Genomic DNA, 23,199 nt, shown 5'->3' with positions numbered 1-23,199 from the left:
CCAATAAAGAAACCCCTTCCATATCTCTCCTTCCTTAAATTGCCCACACCAGAAAAGCAAAGAAGAATGTGACCAATATTTAAGCTTCATTCCTCTGACACAGCAAAGAGCATTGGTGGACAAGATGAGAACCTGCTTCCTTGCTCAGAAATTTTGCATGCAAAGAGAGGAAACTCACATCTTGAATCCTGAAAAAACTCATTTATGAGTTTATTTATTTTCTTCTTATGTGTTATTGGGGGAGACTAAATCTTGTCTCTCTTGCACACGTAAATCAACAGAGATAAGAATCACCTTTGCTCCCCCAGACAACAGCTGCTCAGGTGGTTTGCCCAGGGATGTGTATCCAAGTGAGGAGGCAGAGGGGCGAGGGGCAAAAGCCCACTGCCAGATCCTGGCAGGCACAAGGAATGTGCAGCAATTGTTGTAAATGACCTGATGGGTCAGCTCTGCCCACTAACAGCACACCTGGTAGTCACTTGGGCATTAATGTGACTGAGGGGCCAGGAGGAGCTGTGAAATACTGAATAAAAGACACTGGGCCTGTACTAGATTGAGTGTGTGAGAGGAAACATCACCATGGACATCCAGGCTGAAAACAGCCCAGGAACCCTCTCTCTACCACCACCAACAACCAAGAAGAAAACAACTCCTGAAGAAGAGGAAGAGCTCTACTGAAGACATCTCTTGCTGGAAACATCCCAGGGCAACCCAAACTGAAAGGGACTTGGGCTTTGGAGTCTCTCTCTCCCCTCCTCTGGCTGATGGTAATACAGGGATGAACCCAGGAACAGCTCTTCCAAGCCAAAGCAGCAGCAGTCTTCCTCACATCTCCAGCCAAAGAAAGCATCCTGGGGGAGTATGGGGTGTGGTAATATAATCCCTTTCCATCAGTTTTTCCCTCTCTCTCTCCTTCTCTCTGTTCCATTCCTTTATCCTTTAATGAGTAGCCTCACTTTTGATATTTGGCCCCACTTGTGCCTTAATTCCACAGCATGGGAATGTATAAGGACAAATCTCTCTCCTCTGGATGGAGACATTTTTAACCTCTCTCCTCTGGACCCAGGCAGTTACTAATTATATACTTACCAACAACAGAAAAGGAAGCCTTGGCTGACCCTTCCACCACATTTGTAGGTAGATCTAGAGCAATATCTTGAACGACTGCATCATCTGTGTAGAAAAAGTATTAAGTCTGGTGTGGTTATTTGTGTAGGAAGAGAGAAACAGCAGCGGAAACTGCACAAGGAAAACCGCACAAGAGATGGCAATAGCTAGAGGCTCACACCTGTCACTCTGAGCATCAGGAGAGAAGGAGGCACAGCAAAACCAAACTTGTAAGAAACAGCCCACGGTGAACAGGGCAAGGCTGTAGCATCTGTAAGGCATCATACTTGGAACATGGCTTAATGTCCATGGTTGGTGGTTGGACTCAATGATCTTCAATGTCTTTTCCAACCAAAAGTATTCTGTGGTTCTGTGATGTGGGGGGAGCTGGTAGGTGAGGGTCAGGGTTGCTTTTGTATCTTGTTTAGGCAGAGCTTCCAGGAAACCCTGGAAACTCTTTCTTGTCAGCACTGAGATGGTGTGGAAGGGACTGCTGCATTCTGTTTTCCATTCCCACTAGAAGTGGAAAGCTGGAGGCTGTAGCTCTCCTCGCAATGAAGGACAAAGGTCAACATGAGTGTACAAACTGCAGGAGAGGTTTGCCATAGAAAGGTCACCTCCATTGGATAGCTTAGGTGCTGCCTAAGAGACATGCATGGGACCTCACAGGAATTTCCTAAGGAGGAGCTGAACATCAGCATTCACACCACCTGCTATTTGGGCAGTACCAGGGAAAGAGGAGGGACAGCAGCAACGACCAACAGAGAAAAAAGTGCCAACTCCAACCTCCCTTTCAAGTCAAAAGACACAAGTACATAAGAGCCTTACCTTTTGTACAGATTAGGAAGGTTTGAGTCTTTTCCCTTCTGATGCCTTCAGGCTGCAAGGTGATGGGAAGAAGAGACACAAGCAGCGGGTGAGAAAAACGATGCAGAAAAAAAGCAGTGACAAGAGAGCCACCCCTTGCCCCATCCTCCTGCATCATTAGATAGCTGGACTGAAGCAACAGTTTGCAGGTTCATACTTAGAAAGACTTTCCCTCAGCTGGAGTCCCTTATTTCCAGTTTCTCCTCTCTGTGAGGGAGACATGCACGTACCTACCCCCACTAATCCTCATGGAAGAAGACATCGGATAAGAGAGGACTTATCACAGAATCATAGACTCAAGCAGGTTGGAAGAGACCTCCAAGCTCAGCCAGTCCAACCTAGCACCCAGCCCTGCCCAATCAACCAGACCATGGCACTAAGTGCCCCAGCCAGGCTTGGCTGCAACACCTCCAGGGACGGCGAGACTCCACCACCTCCCTGGGCAGCCCATTCCAATGCCAATCACTCTCTCTGACAACAACTTCCTCCTAACATCCAGCCTAGACCTCCCCTGGCACACCTTGAGACTGTGTCCCCTTGTTCTGTTGCTGGGTGCCTGGCAGCAGAGCCCAACCCCACCTGGCTACAGCCTCCCTGCAGGCAGCTGCAGGCAGCAATGAGCTCTGCCCTGAGCCTCCTCTGCTGCAGGCTGCACCCCCCCAGCTCACTCAGCCTCTCCTCACAGGGCTCTGCTCCAGGCCCCTCACAGCTTTGTCGCCCTCCTGTGGACACCTTCCAGTACTGCAACATCTCTCTGCAATGGAGGAGCCCAGAGCTGGACACAGCACTCAAGGTGTGGCCTGAGCAGTGCTGAGCACAGGGGCAGAAGAACCTCCCTTGTCCTGCTGCCCACACTGCTCCTGAGCCAGCCCAGGATGCCATTGGCTCTGCTGCCCACCTGGGCACTGCTGCCTCATCTTCAGCTACTCTCTACCAGCACCCCCAAGGCCCTCTCTGCCTGGCTGCTCTCAGCCACTCTGTCTCCAGCCTGGAGTGCTGCTTGGGGTTGTTGTGGCCAAAGTGCAGAACCCTGCACTTGGCCTTGTTCAGTCTCATCCCCTTGGCCTCTGCCCACCCATCCAGCCTGGCCAGGTCCCTCTGCAGGGCTCTCCTACCCTCCAGCAGCTCCACACCTGCTCCTAGCTTGGTGTCATCTGCAAACTCACTGATGCTGGACTCAATCCCCTGCTCCAGATCATCAGTAAAGATATTGAACAGGACTGGGCCCAGCACTGATCCCTGGGGCACACCACCAGTGCCAGCTGCCAACTGGCTGTGGCACCATGCACCACCACTCTCTGGGTTAAGACTTGGGTTTAAGTTTAACGGCCAGAGCCCATGCCAGCCAGGTGAAGGCGTAGCCAAATCAGGAGTACACTTGCTTTTGATAATTCTGCTGATCATTTTCCTTTCCTTGTGAGAGGAGTACAGGGCAAGCAGTAAAAGCTGTCAGCAGTACCTCAACCAATAGCGTTCTGATCTGGGTGTCCTTGTAATCAGTACTGATGCTCCTAGATGCTTCATCTCCACAGTGTCCATCACCCTCAGTCTCTGCAGTGATGCTGAACTGCACATTTCCTTGATTAGTAGCAGAAAAAGAAAATAAACATTACTTCTAACTTGCAATGTGATGGTTAAAGTAAGAGATTTCATCTGAGAAGTAATATCAGATGAAGAGGGACAGGGATCTGCTGGAGAGGGTCCAGCAGAGGGCTAGGAGGATGATGAGGGGACTGGAGGGCATGGCTGATGAGGAGAGGCTGAGGGACCTGGGGCTGCTCAGTCTGGAGAAGAGAAGACTGAGAGGGGATTTGATCAATGTTTATAAGTATCTGAGGGCTGCCAGGAGGGGGGGACAGGCTCTGCTCACTGCTCCTTGGCATAGCACAAGCAGCAATGGGTGTAAGCTGCAGCACAGGAGGTGCTGCCTCAACACAAGGGGGAACTTCTTTCCTGTGAGGGTCCCAGAGCACTGGCACAGGCTGCCCAGAGAGGCTGTGGGGTCTCTTTCTCTGGAGCCTTTCCAGGCCTGTCTGGATGTGTTCCTGTGTGCTCTGTGTTAGATAGGATTGTCCTGCTCTGGCAGGGGGTTGGACTGGATGATCTCCTTGGGTCCCTTCCAACCCCTGACATCCTGTGAGCCTGTGATATCTACAGATACTACATCCTGCACCATGGGCAGTCACACTATGTTAGATGTATGGGCAGAGAAGTGATTTCTGAAAGTGGGAATGATAAACATGATGGTCAAAGTAAGAAATTTCATCTGATAAGTAATATCCACTGACACTACATACTGCAAGATGTAACTCCCATCACACTCTGTTAGATGTATGGGAAGAGAACTGTTTTCTGAAAACAGGAATAATAAACACACTGCAGCTGTGGAGTGGCTCTTTAGTCCACACAGCTGGAAAGACCAGGGGCAGGCCCAGTTTTCCAAGTTGGAAGAGGGTTACATTTTCCAAGTGAGGTATTGATTGGTTAGTATCATTCTCAAGACAGAAAATCAGGTAGACTCAAAGGCACTTACCAATTTGTCTGGGGAAAACATTCCAGACATATGTCTGTCTTTGTTTGGCACATATGCATCCATCATCCTCCTGGGAGATGAGTTTGGCTTGATAATCACGGGACTCTGCCAGCGAAACATTGATCTGGGAACAGAAGGAAAACTGTGATAGGGCAAAGGTGTTGCACCACGGACAAATGGTGCTTTACTGTTAGAGATACTCCCTGCCTATGTCCAGTGTTGACAGTGCAGAGCAAATACAAGGCCTGAGATGGTAGTGTTAGATGAATTGTTCCCTTTTGCTTCTTCTGAGAGTCTCCAGTGAGATGCTAAATGTTCTACGCATACATCTGATTCAGGGTCAGGATACTGAGACATGTTCACTGGACCTCGTGCTAATGGCTTTGAATTAACTTAGAGGAAACCACTGGTGAGTGTCTGTTCACCTGTTCTTACAGCCACACATGAAAGGCAGGCTCAGAGAGGGAAACATCAGTAATGAAGATCTCTCTCTCCAGAGTGTTTAAAACCTGAGCTGGGGTTGTTTAGCCTGGAGAAGAGAAGGCTCAGTGGTGACCTCATTGCTGTCTACAACAACCTGAAGGGAGGCTGGCCACAACAACCCCAAGCAGTGCTATAGGCTGGGGACAGAGTGGCTAAGAGCAGCCAAGAAGAAAGGGACCTGGGGGTGCTGGTAGAGAGTGGCTGAAAATGAGGCAGCAGTGTGCCCAGGTGGGCAGCAGAGCCATGGCATCCTGGCCTGGCTCAGGAACAGTGTGGCCAGCAGGAGAAGGGAGGTTGCTTCTACACCCATCCTAGTCACAGTTCACACAGACCTTTCTCTGCTTTGTAGTGGTTTAGGAGGACAGATCCAGTCAAAGTAATCATTCATCAGAGAGAACAAGCAGGGCATCAGTCAAGTCATCTACACCAATCATTTTGCTGCAGTTCCATCAGAGAGGGGATAAAGTGTGAAAATGTGGGCAGAAGTACACACCTTAGTGCAGTGGTTGAGGTAACTGAAGACGTTGGCTCTAAGCAGGAAATCCTCTCCTTGGATGATAGAGTATGGCAAGGTTAAGTCCACAAAGAAAGGCTGGAAGACTGTCAGGGTGGCAGGCGCAGACAGACCAAATCCAGCCAGCTCTTCAACACAGAAGGCAGTGGCCTTCCACTCAGTGATGGCATCAGGGGTGACGTATAAGACACTAGCTTTCCCAGCAGAGCTGATAGGAATGGATGAATGATGCATTTAGAAAGCTGAAGTTCCATATCTCCTTCATTTAAGAAGAAAAAGCCCTTGCTTCACAATGGAGGAAAATTAACACTACCCCTGTTCTGTCCACAGCAGTCTTACATCCAAGCCCTCTCAAAACTTAGCATTCAGATCTTCTGAGAAAAGCTCACTTGAAGGTTCTTCTGCCCATGTGAAAGTCTAAATTCCCCCCCCCGCCCCGCCTCTCTCTCTCTCTTTTGTTCATCAACAAAGGTAAAGATTGCCTTTGTAAACCTCCCAGGCTCAGAGGAGGTGCCTGGCTGAAAGCTCAGGGATGCAAATCAACAGAGAGTGCCTTTGAGGAAATTCCAGGACCTCAGCCTGGCTTCAGTGCCCAGGGTGTGCACATCTTATGTCAGCTACCCCTAAGAGAAAAGGCTGCTGTGTGTTCAGGGTATGGACAGGTGAGCAGCGCAGGGAGGGGGCAGAGGCCTTCACCGGTGCTGCCTCTGGACCCCTGGGAATGCATCAATACACAGGAAGATCCCCTGGGGAGCTGCACCTGGACACCCTCTAAACAACTGTATAAAAAGACCTGAGCAATGCCTGCTAAAGGATGGGCCCCCAGGTGTGCACCTACCTCCACCAGAGCACCACCAGAGCTGCACCTCCACCTGAAGAACTCCTGACAAACTCCACAGAAGAACATCCCTGGGCCATGCACACATCTCTCTCCCCCCACCCATCTGCAGCTGATGGTAATATAATCCCTGCTCTTTTCCTTCCCTGCTTCCCTTTTTCTCTGTTGCTTTCTCTCTCTGTGTCCCCTTTTCTCTCTCCCTCTGTTTTGTTCAACTTTATCCTTTAATAAATAGTTTTGTCGTGATGGTCTTGCACCTTAATTTCACAACACGGAAATCTATAAGAACAGATCTTGCTCCTCTGGACAGAGATATTGTTGATCTCTGCTCTCTGGACCTTGACAGCCCATCATTTTCCTGAGTTTGGAAAGAAGAGTCATAGAGCCAACCCGTATTTCAAGTCGAAGTGTCCCTCTCCTTAGGAGGAGCGTATGACACACACTGTAGGAATAGATGTCTCTGGGGACAGGGTAGCTTCACCGTAGAAAAGAGAAGGACAAGTGGCAGGTGAAGACTGGAAAACCTGGTTTGACAAGCCAGAATGTGTCAAGGAATTGTCACTCTGCAGAGGACATAGTCAGTAAAAGCAAAGAGAGACAGCAGTACTCACCTAACTGGGACTATATCCCAGATCCAAGTTTCGGGGAAGAATTCCCGCACAGTCTCAAGGACGAGGCTCTTGCCACGTTCCTCTCTAGCAACTTCAGCTGGTGGGAGATGATGGGATTTAGTCAAACCGAGTTCACGTCATGAAGACTGCCAGGAAGGGCATGTTTTAATGTGTGTGGGCCAGTATGAAGGAGGATTGGTGCTTACCCATTTCTTCCTAACTGGCACCGTTGCTGATGCCACACCAGTATTAATTAATGTCACTAATGTGTCTCTGAGTTAGGCATAAAACACCATCATAGAGAAAGAAAAAAATGCTTGAAGTGCTTTGGTCTCCAGATAAGAGCAGAAGACCCAGGGCTAGAACATAGATCACTTAGGTCTGTTTGCTCTTCACTCTCATGCTGCCTGGTTAGAAGGGAATTGGCGTCAGCAGCGTCTGTTGACTGCCAACACTTCTCAGCATGAAACTGGGCATGAATCACAAGCATAGACTGGACAGGCCTTCTGGGACACTGACCGTTATCATAGAATCAACCAGGTTGGAAGAGACCTCCAAGCTCAGCCAGTCCAACCTAGCACCCAGCCCTGGCCAATCAACCAGACCATGGCACTAAGTGCCTCAGCCAGGCTTTGCTTCAACACCTCCAGGGACAGCAACTCCACCACCTCCCTGGGCAGCCCATTCCAATGCCAATCACTCTCTCTGACAACAACTTCCTCCTAACATCCAGCCTAGACCTCTCCCGGCATAACTTGAGACTGTGTCCCCTTGTTCTGTTGCTGGGTGCCTGGCAGCAGAGCCCAACCCCACCTGGCTGCAGCCATTGGAGATGCCGACTTCACCCAAGCCATGGCATTCTGTGCCAGGCCAGTATTCTATATCAGTATCAGTGTGACTCACGAGTGATGCCCATGTCACATGAATACCCCTTTGCTTAATCAAACCTCCTCCCTGTCTTCTCTGTTACCTGATGACTTGACATGGTGTGTAGAATCCATGAATCCCGAATTCAGGAAATAGGATGAAGGTCTCACAGTCTCACTAGAGCACACCACTGGTTGCCGAACCCTGGAGTTGGTAAGAAGTTTAATTCCCATCTCCTGTAAAAAGCACATTTTAGTGTTAGTCTTGACCACACTGTAGCTGAGATCGACTCCATTCCTCCCTATTTCCCCCTTCTGCCTTCCAATCACAATGATGCTCAGAGTCAGCTGTGCACACACTCGTGGGAACTCTGTGCGTGCCGCAGCATCGCCGTAGGCATCGGAGTCAACTGAGGAATGTGTGTGCATGAGGAGACTTCTTGGTGTGTGTGTTTCACTGAAAGTGTTGTTTGTGGCAACACCTAAATCATAGACTCAGTCAGGGTTGGAAGGCACCACAAGGAGCAGCCACTCCCAACCCCCCTGCAATGCCCAGGGACACCCTACCCTAGAGCAGGCTGCACACAGCCTCAGCCAGCCTGGCCTCAAACACCTCCAGCCAGGAGGCCTCAACCACCTCCCTGGGCAACCTACTCCAGCCTCTCACCACTCTCATGCTCAACAACTTCCTCCTCACAGCCATTCTGACTCTCCCCACCTCCAGCTTTGCTCCATCCCTCCCAGTCCTGCCACTCCCTCACAGCCTCAAATGTCCCTCCCCAGCTTTTTTAAAGCCCCCTTCAGATGCTGGCAGGCCATAAGAAGGTCACCTGGGAGCCTCCTCTGCTCCAGCCTGCACAGCCCCAACTCTTTCAGTCTGTGCTCACAGCAGAGCTGCTGCAGCCTCTGAGCATCCTCCTGGCCCTGCTCTGGACACACTCCAGCATCTGCACAGCCCTCTTGGAATGGGGGCTCCAGAGCTGGCTGCAGTACTGCAGGTGGGGTCTCAGCAGAGCACAGCAGAGGGGGAGAATCCCCTCCCTGGCCCTGCTGGCCACACTTCTGCTGCAGCCCAGGCTCTGGTTGGCTTTCTGTGCTGCAAGTGCACACTGCTGGCTCCTGTTGAGCTTCTCCTCCAGCAGCACCCCCAAGTCCCTGTCCTCAGGGCTGCTCTTCAGCCACTCACTGCCCAGCCTGAAGTTGTGCTTGGCATTGCCTCCACCCAGATGCAGAACCTTGCACTTGCATAAGTATCTGCATAAGTAGAAATTAACTTCACCAGGTTTAAGTAATGAACAAAACATTTACCCTGAGGAACTGATACACATCTGGGCCTAATCCAGATGTCACAGGTGTGTAATACAAGCCTTTGTGAAAGATGTTGTCAGACGAGACACAGGGGTCTTCAGGGTCATCTTCTAGATTGAGCTCATTGAAGATGTAGCCTTGAAAGTCTTGCAGGGGATGGAGGTTGTATATCTGTGAGGTGGAAGTGAACACAACACTTGTGCATGCATCTAAAGATCAATTCTGACAGCACTGTAATGTCCTGCAAATTTGGTTAGCCTGCATGAAACAATGCTCTGTTTCGTGGACTGCTTGTTCTGGCTGAACAGCTGGACCCAGAGGGTGGTGATCACAAAGTCTACTTGGAGAGCAGTATGTAGTGTGGTACTGCAGGAGTCAATGCTGGGTCCAATCCTGTTCAACATCTTTGTTAATGAGTGTGGGAGGTTAATATGCCAGAGGGTCATGCTGCCAGGGACCAGACACTGGTTTAACCAGATTTCATATGAAAGAGGACTTCTGGCTGCCAAGAGACAAAACCTGTGCATAGAATCATAGACTCATAGAATGGTCTAGGTTGGAAGGGATCTCAAAGATCATCCAGCTACAATTTCCCACCATAGGCAGGGGCACCTCCCACTAGAGCAGGTCACTCAAGGCCTCATCCAACCTGGCCTTAAACACCTCCAGAGAGGGAGCAGCCACAACCTCCTTGGGCAACCTGTGCGAGTGTCTCACCACCCTCACTGCAAACAACTTCTTCCTAACATCCAGTCTGAATCTCCCCTCTGCCAGTTCAAACCCATTCCCCCTCCTCCTGTCATTGCAATAGCATCCTGTGCATATACAATAGCATTGGCTGTTAGAGACAGTGTATGACCAGCACATGCCAAAAGCAGTAGAAGTCCAACACAGCTCTTCAATCTAAAGTGGACAGACACTGCTATGGAGGAGGAGAACACAGCGAAAGGAGACAGCACATTTGCTCGGGCAACTTACCGTTTCTGCAGACACCTCTGTCTCAGACTTGAGGAGCAGCACGCTCTGATCCACTGCCCTCAGGGCACAGAAGGAGTTGGGAGCAGCTTTGATGACTAACCTGACCTTGGAAGCTGGGTGCATTTGCTTCTCAGAGAATTGCAGCCAGACCTGGAATGTAGGAAGCAGATGTTGGTACAGCCAATCCCTCCTGCTCGGGGCTGCTGACATGTGGATGGGAATGCAGGGCAAGAAGGAAAGTAGAAGGCTCCTCTGATAATGCACAGATTACACAATTATTTCAGCTGGAAAAGACCTTTAGGATCATCAAGTTCAACCACTATCTAACTTCACCAAGTCTACCTGGAAAGAGATATCTGGTCTTCACAACCTGTGTTGACCAAATCTCTGCTGTAAATGAGGGCTTAGGCAATAAACACTCTTGGCCTCGTATGATAGCCTAAATGAAGCCTGTCTCAAGTGATGTGGAACTCCATCCCTGGAGGTGTTTTAAAGAGGCAGAAATGTAGTGCTCAGCATTATAGTTTATCATAGAATCAACTAGGTTGGAAGATCATCCAGCCCAACCTAGCACCCAGCCCTGGCCAAGCAACCAGACCATGGCACTAAGTGCCCCAGCCAGGCTTGGCTTCAACACCTCCAGACACAGCGACTCCACCACCTCCCTGGGCAGCCCATTCCAATGCCAATCACTCTCTCTGACAACAACTTCGTCCTAACATCCAGCCTAGACCTCCCTGGCACAACTTGAAACACTGTCCCCGTGTTCTGTTGCTGGGTGCCTGGCAGCAGAGCCCAACCCCACATGGCTACAGCCTCCCTTCAGGTAGTTGTAGACAGCAATGAGGTCAGTGAGGTCTAGCATTAGGCTTGGTAGTTAGACAGTGGTTGGACACAATCTTAAAGGTCTGTTCCAACCAAAATGATTCTGTGTTTCTATATAACAAAGTGCAGTAAGCCTAAAGTGTGTTTGCTGTGCCAAAGAACAGACACACTAAATCAAATCAGGCACTGGTGTAGTTCAAGAGCAGCCTGGATTGCCTGCAGGGTAATTTTTGCTGTTAAGTTTTACCCTGGGATGATAAGGCCAGGGAATGATGGTAAAGGAGACAACTAAGGCCAAAGAGAAAAAAAAAGGAACTTGAACAGAATAATGTTGAAAGAAGAGGATGGGAACAAGAAATCAACGTGGAAATCTAGGAATGTGTGCACAAGGACTTTTGATTTGTCTGACTCACTGTATCTCAGTGCCTCTCACCTTGTTTTTGAAGCACTTCTCAACTGGAAAGCGGACACTGTCTGCTACCAGCTCCTTGGCAGGATGTAAAGTATATACCAACAGCTGAAGAGCTGGAGCCATCTCCTCGCTGACCTCAAGTGGGATGGTGAAAGTGCCATTTTTACCTGTTGGGAGAGATAAAGAGACCAACAGGAGAGAACTGCAAAGCTCTGCTCTAGTGGTAGCCATCGTCAACAAGCATATAACCTTACTGGCCCAGCAGCCTGCACTTGGATGACAAACTAAAGCTCCTGGATTTTCCACAAGGTGACATGCCTGGGTTTAGATCCAGATGTTCTCAGATTTATTGTGAGTTTGAACATGTGTTGAGATTCAGATAACCACTCCAGACAGACACTCTGCTTTCCTTACATTATCCTTTGGGAAGATCTTTACAGAACAGTACTTCTTGACCCACATCAATGGAACCAGTTGCTGGACTTAATCTGACTTTATGGTCATCTTAGTGGTAGTGCTAGAATCATAGAAACGTGGATGGAAAGAGATACAGCCCTCCCAAAAGCTGCTGTATGGCATCCAGGAGAGCTTGCCCTGGTCCTCAGGTCAATCATCCTCCCCTTTTGCAGAAGCATGTATTGGAAACTTAACTTACCAGTTTGGATATTAACTTTGATTTCCCCTGTGAGGACGATCTTGCCTTTTGCCATGCCCTGTGAAGAGAAGAGCAATACATTTATAGGTTGGAAGAGGTTGGAGGGAGAAAGAGACAATCAGGTTTAAGGTACATCAACAGTTTGATCAAGCCAGATACTTGAGATGACTCCAAATGCTCCATCAGCTTTAGGATGTGATGGATGTTGCAACTGCTGTCAATACTTTTGGGGCCTTTGTCTAAGCAGAAGGAAAAGGATGGGAAGGGGTAGGCAAAGAATACCATAAAGAAGAGTTCTTTGCAAGGAAGAGACAAGAAACCTGACCTGAAGCATTGTGAAGGTGGTTCCTTACTACAAAACAGAGTAACAGCAGCTGGAAATGGGATAATTTTTCCTGAGCAGGTGGTTTTGCTAAACAACTTCAGTACTGTGTCTGTTCTTGGGTTATGGCCTTTATCCTGGCTGATGATCCAAAGGCTGGAATAGAACTCACTTGCCATGGGTGCTGTTGATGGACTGCCAGAGAGCTTTCTGGTTAAGCCCCAGACTCACCACATAGTAGAAGTTCATAATGTTCATGTTCTTGTATCCTTCCATGTTCAAGACATAGTGCACAATGATCCTCACTTTCTGCCCACAGCTCAGGTCTTTCCACAAAGGCTCAATCCTCAGAAAGCTGCTGGTCCAGGAGTAAAAACGTTGAATGGAGACAGATGCATCAGGGTAGGAAGGCTCTACCCAGCCTTCAAAGTGGCACTGCTCACTGTTCTTATAAACTGCCTGATCAGAAGAGGGAAGAAAAGGCAAGCAAAGGTGTCACTGTGGTACAGAGAGGTATGGTGCTGCCATCAGACAGGTGAGCTCACACATGGTATATTCATTTAAGAATTTCACCTAAAGCCCTAAGGCCTAATTGGTAAGGAAAAAGCAGCCCAATGGTCTTGCAGCTTTGCAGCAACCCACTGCAGTGCAGCCTCAGGGGCTTTCCTCACTCTTACAGCAATTTAGAGAGCTCTACAACATGAAACTAAAACTCCATTCCACCTTTTTTTCAGGTTGAGGTTGAGAGCAGCCATCTCTCTCTGTCTCTCTTCAGCTTTATTTTGTACTCACTTTGAGAGTGATCTCAGGATCAAACATATTGGATGTGTCAATGCTGAACTCTGCAGTGCCATTGTCATTGGTGGTCAGGTTGTCTGTATGCCTGTTATTGACAAACAGCTGGATAACCTCGCGGGAAAGAGGAGAGTTGTCTTTGTCTACCAACTTGATCTGTGGAAGAGAATGAGAGACACATTCAGCATGATACCTTTATGTACTACCGTAAGCACTGATGTTCTGGACTCCTTTGCTGTCCACACAGTAGAACTGCCTTTTCTTCTCCTTTCTGACAAATACCTAAGAGCTGAAATCACAGGATCACAGAATCTCTCAGATTGGCAAAGCCCTTCAAGCTCCTCAAGTCCAATCATTAGTTTCACACTGACAAGTCCCTGACCAAACCAAACCCCTCAGCACAACATCTCATCACTGTGAGTCGCTATGCTTGGAAAGGACCACCAGGATCAGCCAGTCCAACCTGCATCCCAGCATCCTTCAGCACCAGAGCATAGCCTCAAGCACCACATCCACTCTCCTCTCAAATACCTCCAGGGATGGTGACTCCACCACCTCCCTGGGCAGCCTGTGCCAGTGCCTGACCACCCACTCAGGAAAGAACTTCCTCCCAATAGCCAACCTAAACCTCCCCTGATGCAACCTGAGGCCATTTCCTCTTGTCCTATCATTAGTGACTGGGGAGAAGAGACCAGCTCCAGCCTCACTACAGCCTCCTCTTAGGTTGTAGTCTCTCTTCACATACTGGCAGCTATTAAAAATGTCCTTTTGTGAAGCAAGACCTTCTTAGGTCTCATCTCTTTGTTGGTCAGTCCCCGGCTGACTACACATTTCCAGTGTAAAGATAAACCTCCTTTCCTCCATTGTCTTTTCTTGGAAGTCTGCAGCTGATATTTCTGGTGTCTCTGATTGGCCAGGGCTGGGTGCTAGGCTGGACTGGATGACCCAGGAGATCTCTTCCAACCTGGCTGATGCTATGATTCTACAAAAAAGAAAAGCTGAAGTGAAGGAAAGAGGTTTTCCTCTGCCCTTTAAACCACTGTTATGTGGAATTTGCCATGAAACAAAAAAAAAAAGGAAAACGTTTTTCAGACTGAAACTGTTGTAATTTCCTTGACTTTCTTTCTTAATTTCCTTTCAGTCTTTCTTCCCTCAACTCTCTGTTTTTATTCCTCTCTGCCTGGCATACAATCCTCAGTTCTGAAGGGAAAGGCAATGATCTATATCAAGTTTACAATGCAAGTTAGCCAAGTGCTAGTTAACAGATTGGTTTGATTTCTGGCAGAATCAAACTTGGAAGCAATTAATACCCTTCAGTATTCAGAATAACCAACAAGGCTCTCTGTGCAAAGAAAGAAGACCTGCTTTAGCACCAGACTTAGTAGAGTTAGGTAAAGGCTGGACTTGGGCTTGAAGGTGTATCCAATCAAAATGATTCACAGAATCATAGAATCAGTCAGGGTTGGAAGTGACCACAAGTATCATCTAGTTCCAACCCCCCTGCCATGGCCAGGGACACCCTACCCTAGAGCAGATTCTAGCCTGGGGAGCAGATTCTGTGACTGGGGAGAAGACCCACTGCCACACACTGCCCCACATGTTCCTGTCACTGTTGGCATGTGATTTCCTGTTAGTCATCTCCAACAGAAGCTCCCTATGCCCTTGCTTACCTGTCCACAGTAAGGAATTCCTCTTCTGTAGTGGTGATCCATGTTCTCAAAGTGTATGGTGCTCATCACCCGAGTTATGGGGATCGACTGAGTAGCTGTGAGCCGCAGGCCTGTAAGCCATGTCCAGAGTCAAGACAAGATACACTTTGTCCTGCAGATGTCTTCAGCAGAGTTAGAACTTACCTGGGGATGGATCTTAGAATCACAGAATCAACCAGCCCAACCTAGCACCCAGCCCTGGCCAAGCAACCAGACCATGGCACTAAGTGCCCCAGCCAGGTTTGGCTTCAACACCTCCAGGCACAGAGACTCCACCACCTCCCTGGGCAGCCCATTCCAATGCCAATCACTCTCTCTGGCAACAACTTCCTCCTAACATCCAGCCTCAACCTCCCCTGCCACAACTTGAGACTGTGTCCCCTTGTTCTGTTGATGCTTGCCTGGCAGCAGAGCCCAACCCCACCTGGCTACAGCCTCCCTGCAGGTAGTTGCAGACAGCAATGAGGTCTGCCCTGAGCCTCCTCTGCTGCAGGCTGCACACCCCCAGCTCCCTCAGCCTCTCCTCACAGGGCTGTGCTCCAGGCCCCTCACAGCTTTGGCGCCCTCTTGTGGACACCTTCCAGTACTGCAACATCTCTCTTGATATGCCTGCAGCCCTGCTTGGGGTTGTTGCGGCCAAAGTGTAGAACCCTGCACTTGGCCATGTTCAGACTCATCCCCTTGGCCTCTGCCCACCCATCCAGCCTGGCCAGGTCCCTCTGCAGGGCTCTCCTACCCGCCAACAGCTCCACAGCTGCTCCTAGCTTGGTGTCATCTGCAAACTTACTGATGCTGGACTCAATCCCCTGCTCCAGATCATCACTAAAGACATTGAACAGGACTGTGCCCAGCACTGATCCTCGGGGAACACCACTTCTTCAGAAAGAACCAGCACTCAGCAGGCAGAGGCTGCACATCTCATCTTCCTTTTGGTCCCCCCACATTTGACTATCTAGAAGTGCTTACCTGTTCCTTTCTCTGTGACAGCAGCTTTCACCACAAGACTCCTCCTGTATCCAATGCGATTCAGCTCAAAGATGTCAGAGCCGAAGGCCTGGGAGAGGCAGCCCTCTGCCTCCAGCTACAAAGAGAAGAAGACAGAAGTTGTTACAAACAATTCCAGCTTTCAAAGCATGCTGCCAATACGTGGACCTTTCTGTAATGAATTAAGTTTATTCCCACTGTTTTAACATGAGTTATACAGGACTGATGGAAACATCCTTGTCTACAGTTTTCAGGTGGTAAACTGAGTCACAAAGAAGGAATATGTCAGTCCTTCTTCAGGCCAGCAGGACCCCAAGAGGAGAACTGAGGGGTGCCCTGCATTCCTAGCTAGAGACCTAAGCAAAGAGAGAAGTTGAGTGAAGCACAGCATCAAAGAAAGGAAAGTGTGACAAGCAAAGGGATAGAAGGCAGATGGCAAACACAAAGGGGTGTAAGAATTGTGTGTCATACATCTTTGTTAAATGATTGACAAACTGGGCTTCGTTTGCACCTCCCATATGAATCAAAGTCCCTGCACACACTGAGCCGGACTTTCCCTTCAACAGGTTGGCCATAGGTGTACCTAGAGAGAGAGGAAACAGATTCATGAGCTGATGCCTGAACAATCGACTTAAGCTAACACAAAGGAATGGATCCAAGGGGAAACAGTGAGCTGGGAAGCCAGAGAACAGAATGGATTCACAGGTTCTTGCTGTGAGCACAGACTGAAAGAGTTTGGGCCGTGCAGGCTGGAGCAGAGGAGGCTCCCAGGGGACCTTCTTGTGGCCTGCCAGCAGCTGAAGGGGGCTACAAAAAAGCTGAGGAGGGACTTTTGAGGCTGTCAGGGACTAGGGACAGGAGTGGGGGTATGGAACAAAGCTGGAGGTGGGGAGAGTGAGAGTGGCTGTGAGGGGGAAGTTGTTGAGCAGGAGAGTGGTGAGAGGCTGGAGTGGGTTGCCCAGGGAGGTGGTTGAGGCCCCATGGCTGGAGGTGTTTGAGGCCAGGCTGGCTGAGGCTGTGTGCAGCCTGCTCTAGGGTAGGGTGTCCCTGGCCATGGCAGGGGGTTGGAACTGGCTGCTCCTTGTGGTCCCTTCCAGCCCTGACTGATTCTGTGATTCTGTGATCACCAAGTCAACCCTGGCCAATCTCTTCTGAGGCCTTGTTTACTTTGGTTTCTTCTCCCAGCCCTGCCTCTTTTCCCAGTCTTTGGAAAGTGCTTGGGTTTTACCACATTTCCTAACCACTCTGCCCTTGATACTCACACTCCACAGACTTTCACTGTGAACTCTGAATCCAGGACTGTGAGGCTGTCAGGTGCAGTGACTGTGACATCGAATTTTGGCAGCACTACAACAAAGAATGAGAAGGAAAAACAAAGCAACGTTGGGTGCATGGCAACCTTGCAGAGCCCCCAGAGGTGAAAGAGAAAATGAGGCTATACATATACACATCATCAGTATCAGTCACAGGTGAACCAAGCCACGAGGGCTCCCTAAAGGATTTCTACAAAGCTCTAAGAAGTCAGGAGCTCTGAGGTGGCCATGTGATGCCCTGTGGAGCTTTGCCAGGAAGGTTTGCAGATGTGGCTGGCAGGAGGCTAGTTTGTCACACTGACATTTCCAATCCACTTACTGACTTCTCCTGCAGATTACTTTCCTGGCTGAATGTGTGCAAAATGGTTGCATCCTCTTCTTAGGCTTTTTGCTGTTCTTCTGCTTTGCCCCTTCAGTTCTTTGTGACAAGTAACTGAAGTTGTATTTGTGTTGTGGTAGGCCTGATAGGCCCAAAATAGGCTGACACATGTCCTGCCTTGCCTGGGCATGGTTTATTGCTCTACCAGAGAGGCAAGTGCAGGAAAAGAGCACAAAGGAACCTGGAGCCACTGAGTCTGAGGACCCTGGCCTGCCCAGACTCCTGTGGTATCAAGGCACACACACTTAGCTTGGGCAAGGCCTGTGCTTTTCCCAGCCTGTGGCTTTGCCTAAGATGGTAAGGTTTGGCTACCTGCCATTCTGATTGGCTGCTCTGTGTCCCAAGGGCAATCAATCTCAGCCCACGTTGACAAAAGGAGATATGCAGGTGAAGAACCTGCTCCCCTGCTTTCTGCTGCACTCTGCCATTGCCTGCTGCCTTAGTGCCTGCCTGCTAAACTCCACTGCCGCCAGTTGCCAGGAGCAGACCCTGGGTGCCTGCACACCATCAGCCTGTGTGGCCAGCGTGACATCGTGCTGAGACTGCACCACATCTGCCTCTGCACCTGCAGGTCCTGCTCAGAAGTTCTGCAGATACACAGATTGTCCAGAGGAGCCAGGAGGCAAGGCCAGAGATTCCCCAGGAGCCTGGGAAGAATCACATCTCAACAGCCAACAAGACAGAGTCCCCTGAAAGCATTTGGGCACTGTCAGGACTGTGTCTAGCCCCTGTGAGTTGAGTAATAACAACTTGTGAGTAAATGCTGAAAAGCCTCTTTGTGATTCCCCATTGTCTTCTGCCAAGAGCAGAAAGAGCTCCTTGCTCCACCTCGTGGGCAAGTGGTGTATTGACCACAGGAATCTTCTCTTCCAGTTCAATTAATGCTTATACATTTTGCTGGTTATTACTAGATCCAGATATCATCTGTAGAATGTTTCCATGACTGTGTGAGAACCTGAAAATCATTGAAATTAGTGGTTGGGGGTGGCCAGAGTTCTGAATAGCAAAACTAAGGATAATAAAAATAACCAAAGAAATAAAGAATATTAATTTTGCTATTCAGAACTAATAACAGAACTAATAAACAGTGTTAACTTTGGGGAAAATATCATCTTGCATTCATTTATTTCCCCTTCCCAACAATTCGTCAGGAAGCTGCTTGAAGTTTTAGCAATCAAAAAGCTTGACTGATAGGGGTTCATCTCTAATCATCTTTTCTACTGTAGGCAAAGCCAGTGGGTGGTATTTACCATACTCCTCCACCAGGAAAGAGTGATTTGTTTTATCTCCTGACTTCTTTACTACAGTAATCTTGTAGTTCCCCAAGATGGGCTCTTCAGTTAATGCAAATTCAATCTGGATAATCTTCGTCTCTGAGGTCACATTTTGCCACTGAAAGATCCTGTTGCCCCGGGGATCCTGAAGGAAAAATCCAAACCAAACAAAAATCCAAACCAAAACCAAACAAAAAAACCCCAAACCAAACCAAAACCACCAAAACCAAACCGAAATCACCAAAACCAAGCCAAAACCAAACCACAACCAAGCCAAAGACAAATCAAACCAAACCAAAACCAAACCAAAATCAAACCAAAACAACCAAAACCAAATCAAAACAAACCAAAACAACAAAATACAAACAAAACCCAAACAAAACCAAACCAAAACCAAACAAAAGCAATCAAAAACAAAGGAAATTCTCTCATAGTTCGTTCATCTTAGAAGTCTTTTGCTGCTGGCACACAAAGCTGAATGCAAAGAAGAAAACAGAGCAAGTGGCTTTAACTTGCTGGGGAAGTTGCTTAATGCCTGTCCCCCCCTCCTGGTAGCCCTCAGATACTTACAAACATTGATCAAATCCCCTCTCAGTCTTCTCTTCTCCAGACTGAGCAGCCCCAGGTCCCTCAGCCTCTCTTCATCAGCCATGCCCTCCAGTCCCCTCATCATCCTCCTGGCCCTCTGCTGGACCCTCTCCAGCAGATCCCTGTCCCTCTGAAACTGGGGAGCCCAAAACTGAAGGCAGTGTTCAAGATGAGGTCTCAGCAGGGCAGAGTAGAGGGGGAGGAGAACCTCCCTTCATCTGCTGGACACACTGCTCCTAACACAGCCCAGGCTCCCATTGGCCTTCCTGGCCACAAGGGCACATTGCTGTGCCATGGGGAACTTGTTAGCCACCAGCACCCCCAGGGCCCTCTGCACAGGGCTGCTCTCCAGCAGTCACCTCCCAGCCTGAACTGCTGCAGTTCATTCTTCCTCCCCAGGTGCAGGACTCTGCACTTGTCCCTGTTGAACCTCATCTGGTTCCTCTGTGCCCAGCTCTCAGCCTGCCCAGGGCTCTCTGGATGGCCACACAGCCTGCAGCTGTCTCAGCCAAGCCTCCCAGCTTGGTGTCAGCAGCAAACTTGCTGAACAGACTCAGCATCCTGGGATGTTATCAATTTCCATTCATTTCTGCCAGTGCAGGCAGGAGCAAGACCACAAACAACCCAATGTGTGTACCTGTGCCCTATGCTTTGTTTTCACATGTGCAATACGGTGCAAAGAGGAAAAAAATCCTACCTGAACTGCAATCAAAGGGTACTGAAAGAGAAGAGAGAGAAAAAAAAGATTAGGTGGCCAAAGAAGCAGCCATTATTTTTCCCCAGGACTGAAAAATCAGCATCACACCAGCAATTAGACATCCTCATCTCTTTTCTTTTTTAGATCAGTTTGATAGAAGTTTTACTTCATGAAGAAAATCACTTAAAGCAAAAGGTGAAATGGGAACACTGAGGCAGTTTCTGATTGTACTGAATTAAGCTCAATCCCAGAGAAGCTGAGTAACTATAGCTATAGAGCTGTGTACAGACCACGACTTGGGCTTCTTTGATCTGATAGCCTCACTCTGATTCTTAGCAGTGTTACCAAAAGAGCTGCTAATGTCTTCTGCATCACAAACATATGACAAGACTAAAGGCTTTTCCATCTCTTGGCTCATGTACTATGAGCACTGTGATGGTTTGGGTGCTCCCTGCCCCCCTACACTTAAGAAAAATCACCCAGGCTAGACTCAGCCACTGGAAATGGGAGAACAAACATTCATATTCACAGCTTAGCACAACACCCAAGCAGGTATTGACAATCTGTACAGCTAGAGACAGACACAGACAAGTGAAAAAGTGATACAGGAACACAGCAGCCCTCCCAGAAACCAGAGTCCCCAGCAGGGGCTCCCAACCACTCTGCGACCTTCCCACCTCTCTACCTTACCCCAGACTTTGCCTTATGCTCAAGGTGAGGTTGGAGGACCAGGCAGGGGGGTTAGGAAGCAGACAGCAAGTTAAGTTAGAGAGAGAAGTGCAGCCCAAAAGCAAACTCTGCATTGTCTGTGTTTGTGTTCTTGTTGTTACCCATCTCAGCAAGCCTATGAGTGCAGCAGCCATCACCATTGCTTCCTTTTCACAGCCTGGCATCTAATTCTTCTCACCAAAATAGCCCAGCTAGGCTCAAATTGGCACAAGCACCACTACAGCCAGCTGGCAATGAAGGGTGAAATGAGATAAAGAACTGTGCTAACAACCTCCAGTCCATTTTCCCTTTCTAAAATGAGCAGTGTCAGGTGGATGATTAACCACTTCTGCAAGCAACAATTGCTGAACAGTCATAGCAGGAGACTGAACTGTGAGCTAAAGTGAAGCTTGCAGCAACAAAAGGGAGGAGTTTCTGAGCCTCCTTTCCAGCAACAGCAGGAGTGTTGTGTCAGAATCCAAGCTGCTACACACTTGTACTCTTCCTTGTGACTCCAATGTAGGAGTGAATGACACCATATGCTCAGGAAATCATCCTAATTTTGGCCATTTAATTCCCCTGCAGTGTCTCATTTTATCTGCAACAAGTGCTAATGGAAAACCTGAGGACAGATTGTTTCCAGACAGTTTGAATGCAGGAGAATGCTACTGGTCACTCACCAGCTCCTCCACAGGTTTAAAATTGAAATCCAGCGCAACAACACGAAACATCACTGGGAAGACAAGGGAAAACATGTCAGCATTGACACCAGTTTATCAGGCTGAGTATGGTGGCTTAGGTTCAGTACCCCCTGTCTCACTGGGGCTTCTACCAGTCCCCCTTGCACAGGATGCAGGTGAGAAAATACATCTTAAATTAGAAGAATCCCACATAGGTTTTGCCATAGAATCATAGAATCAGGCAGGGCTGGAAGGCTCCACAAGGATCAGCCAGTTCCAACCCCCTGCCATGCCCAGGGACACCCTGCCCTAGAGCAGGCTGCACACAGCCTCAGCCAGCCTGGCCTCAAACACCTCCAGCCATGGGGCCTCAACCACCTCCCTGGGCAGCCCACTCCAGCCTCTCACCACTCTCCTGCTCAACAACTTCCTCCTCACAGCCACTCTCACTCTCCCCACCTCCAGCTTTGCTCCATTCCCCCCACTCCTGCCACTCCCTCACAGCCTCAAAAGTCCCTCCCCAGCTTTTTTTGTAGCCCCCTTCAGATGCTGGCAGGCCACAAGAAGGTCACCTGGGAGCCTCCTCTGCTCCAGCCTGCACAGACCCAACTCTTTCAGTCTGTGCTCAAAGCAGAGCTGCTGCAGCCTCTCAGCATCCTCCTGGCCCTGCTCTGGACACACTCCAGCATCTGCACAGCCCTCTTGGAATGGGGGCTCCAGAGCTGGCTGCAGTACTGCAGGTGGGGTCTCAGCAGACCAGAGCAGAAAGGGAGAATCCCCTCCCTGGCCCTGCTGGTCACACTGCTGCTGCTGCAGCCCAGGCTCTGCTTGGCTTTCTGGGCTGCAAGTGCACACTGCTGGCTCCTCTTGAGCTTCTCATTCACCAGCAGCACCCCCAGGTCCCTCTCCTCAGGACTGCTCTCCAGCCACTCACTACCCAGCCTGGAGCTGTGCTTGGCATTGCCTCCACCCAGATGCAGAACACTGCACTTGGCATCAAGGACCATGCAAGACCATGCAAATATGGAGTCCAAACCCATCAGAACCCAACAGGTAAATAGAGCAATTTTGTCTTCAAAAGCTTGTAATTGATTTCTAAGTTATGAATTTCACTCTTGGTCTTTCTGGATGACCACCATCACAAACCAAAGACAAGGAGAGCATTGTTTTATGCCAGGCACTTCAGGTATGATCTAATCACCTCTTTCCACTGTCTTAGCTTGGCACCAGTAATGGAACAGCAACGGCAAAAGCTCCCTTCTTTTGTCATTTGGCAGGAAGGAACAAAGGAAATAACAGAGACCATGGGATGACAGTCTCCTCTCATCCCAAAGACGACTATCTGAGCTCCACAGTAAATGCTTTTAATGGCTTTCTGAATATCACAGGATGTCAGGGGTTGGAAGGGACCCAAGGAGAGCATCCAGTCCAACCCCCTGCCAGAGCAGGACAATCCCATCTCACACAGGTCACAGAGGAACACATCCAGACAGGCCTGGAAAGGCTCCACAGAAGCAGACCCCACAGCCTCTCTGGGCAGCCTGTGCCAGTGCTCTGGGACCCTTCCAGCAAAGAAGTTCCCCCTTGTGTTGAGGCAGCACCTCCTGTGCTGCAGCTTACACCCATTGCTGCTTGTCCTGTGCCAGGGAGCAAGTGAGAAGCTACATCTCTGTAGCTCAGTGTGAAAAGCACCTGGCAGAGAAGTTCTCTCTGAGGAAATGCCCCCCTAAGGGACACTGATATGAAGGGAACA

General features: G+C 49.2%; 1 protein-coding gene across 1 annotated transcript in view; it reads right to left on the bottom strand.

Annotated features, from left to right (window-relative positions):
* The window catches only part of LOC135175201 (ovostatin-like), a 40,036-nt gene that overhangs the window by 15,346 nt on the left and 1,491 nt on the right, over positions 1-23,199 (bottom strand). The window contains exons 5-24 of the mRNA XM_064142998.1: positions 21,447-21,499; positions 20,059-20,079; positions 18,750-18,918; positions 17,070-17,154; positions 16,279-16,390; positions 15,790-15,904; positions 14,785-14,894; positions 13,112-13,270; positions 12,551-12,778; positions 11,998-12,055; positions 11,364-11,509; positions 10,106-10,255; positions 9,128-9,298; positions 7,924-8,056; positions 6,954-7,050; positions 5,484-5,712; positions 4,508-4,631; positions 3,434-3,552; positions 1,936-1,987; positions 1,090-1,173 (exon numbers count right to left, since the gene is read on the bottom strand). Coding sequence (XP_063999068.1) covers positions 1,090-1,173; positions 1,936-1,987; positions 3,434-3,552; positions 4,508-4,631; positions 5,484-5,712; positions 6,954-7,050; positions 7,924-8,056; positions 9,128-9,298; positions 10,106-10,255; positions 11,364-11,509; positions 11,998-12,055; positions 12,551-12,778; positions 13,112-13,270; positions 14,785-14,894; positions 15,790-15,904; positions 16,279-16,390; positions 17,070-17,154; positions 18,750-18,918; positions 20,059-20,079; positions 21,447-21,499 — 2,415 coding nt within the window. The remainder of the gene's footprint in view (positions 1-1,089; positions 1,174-1,935; positions 1,988-3,433; positions 3,553-4,507; positions 4,632-5,483; positions 5,713-6,953; positions 7,051-7,923; positions 8,057-9,127; positions 9,299-10,105; positions 10,256-11,363; positions 11,510-11,997; positions 12,056-12,550; positions 12,779-13,111; positions 13,271-14,784; positions 14,895-15,789; positions 15,905-16,278; positions 16,391-17,069; positions 17,155-18,749; positions 18,919-20,058; positions 20,080-21,446; positions 21,500-23,199) is intronic.

Source organism: Pogoniulus pusillus, chromosome 5 (assembly GCF_015220805.1).
Source record: "Pogoniulus pusillus isolate bPogPus1 chromosome 5, bPogPus1.pri, whole genome shotgun sequence".
Classification (NCBI taxonomy): Eukaryota; Metazoa; Chordata; class Aves; order Piciformes; family Lybiidae; genus Pogoniulus; species Pogoniulus pusillus.
This window is presented reverse-complemented; position numbering and strand designations above follow the sequence as displayed.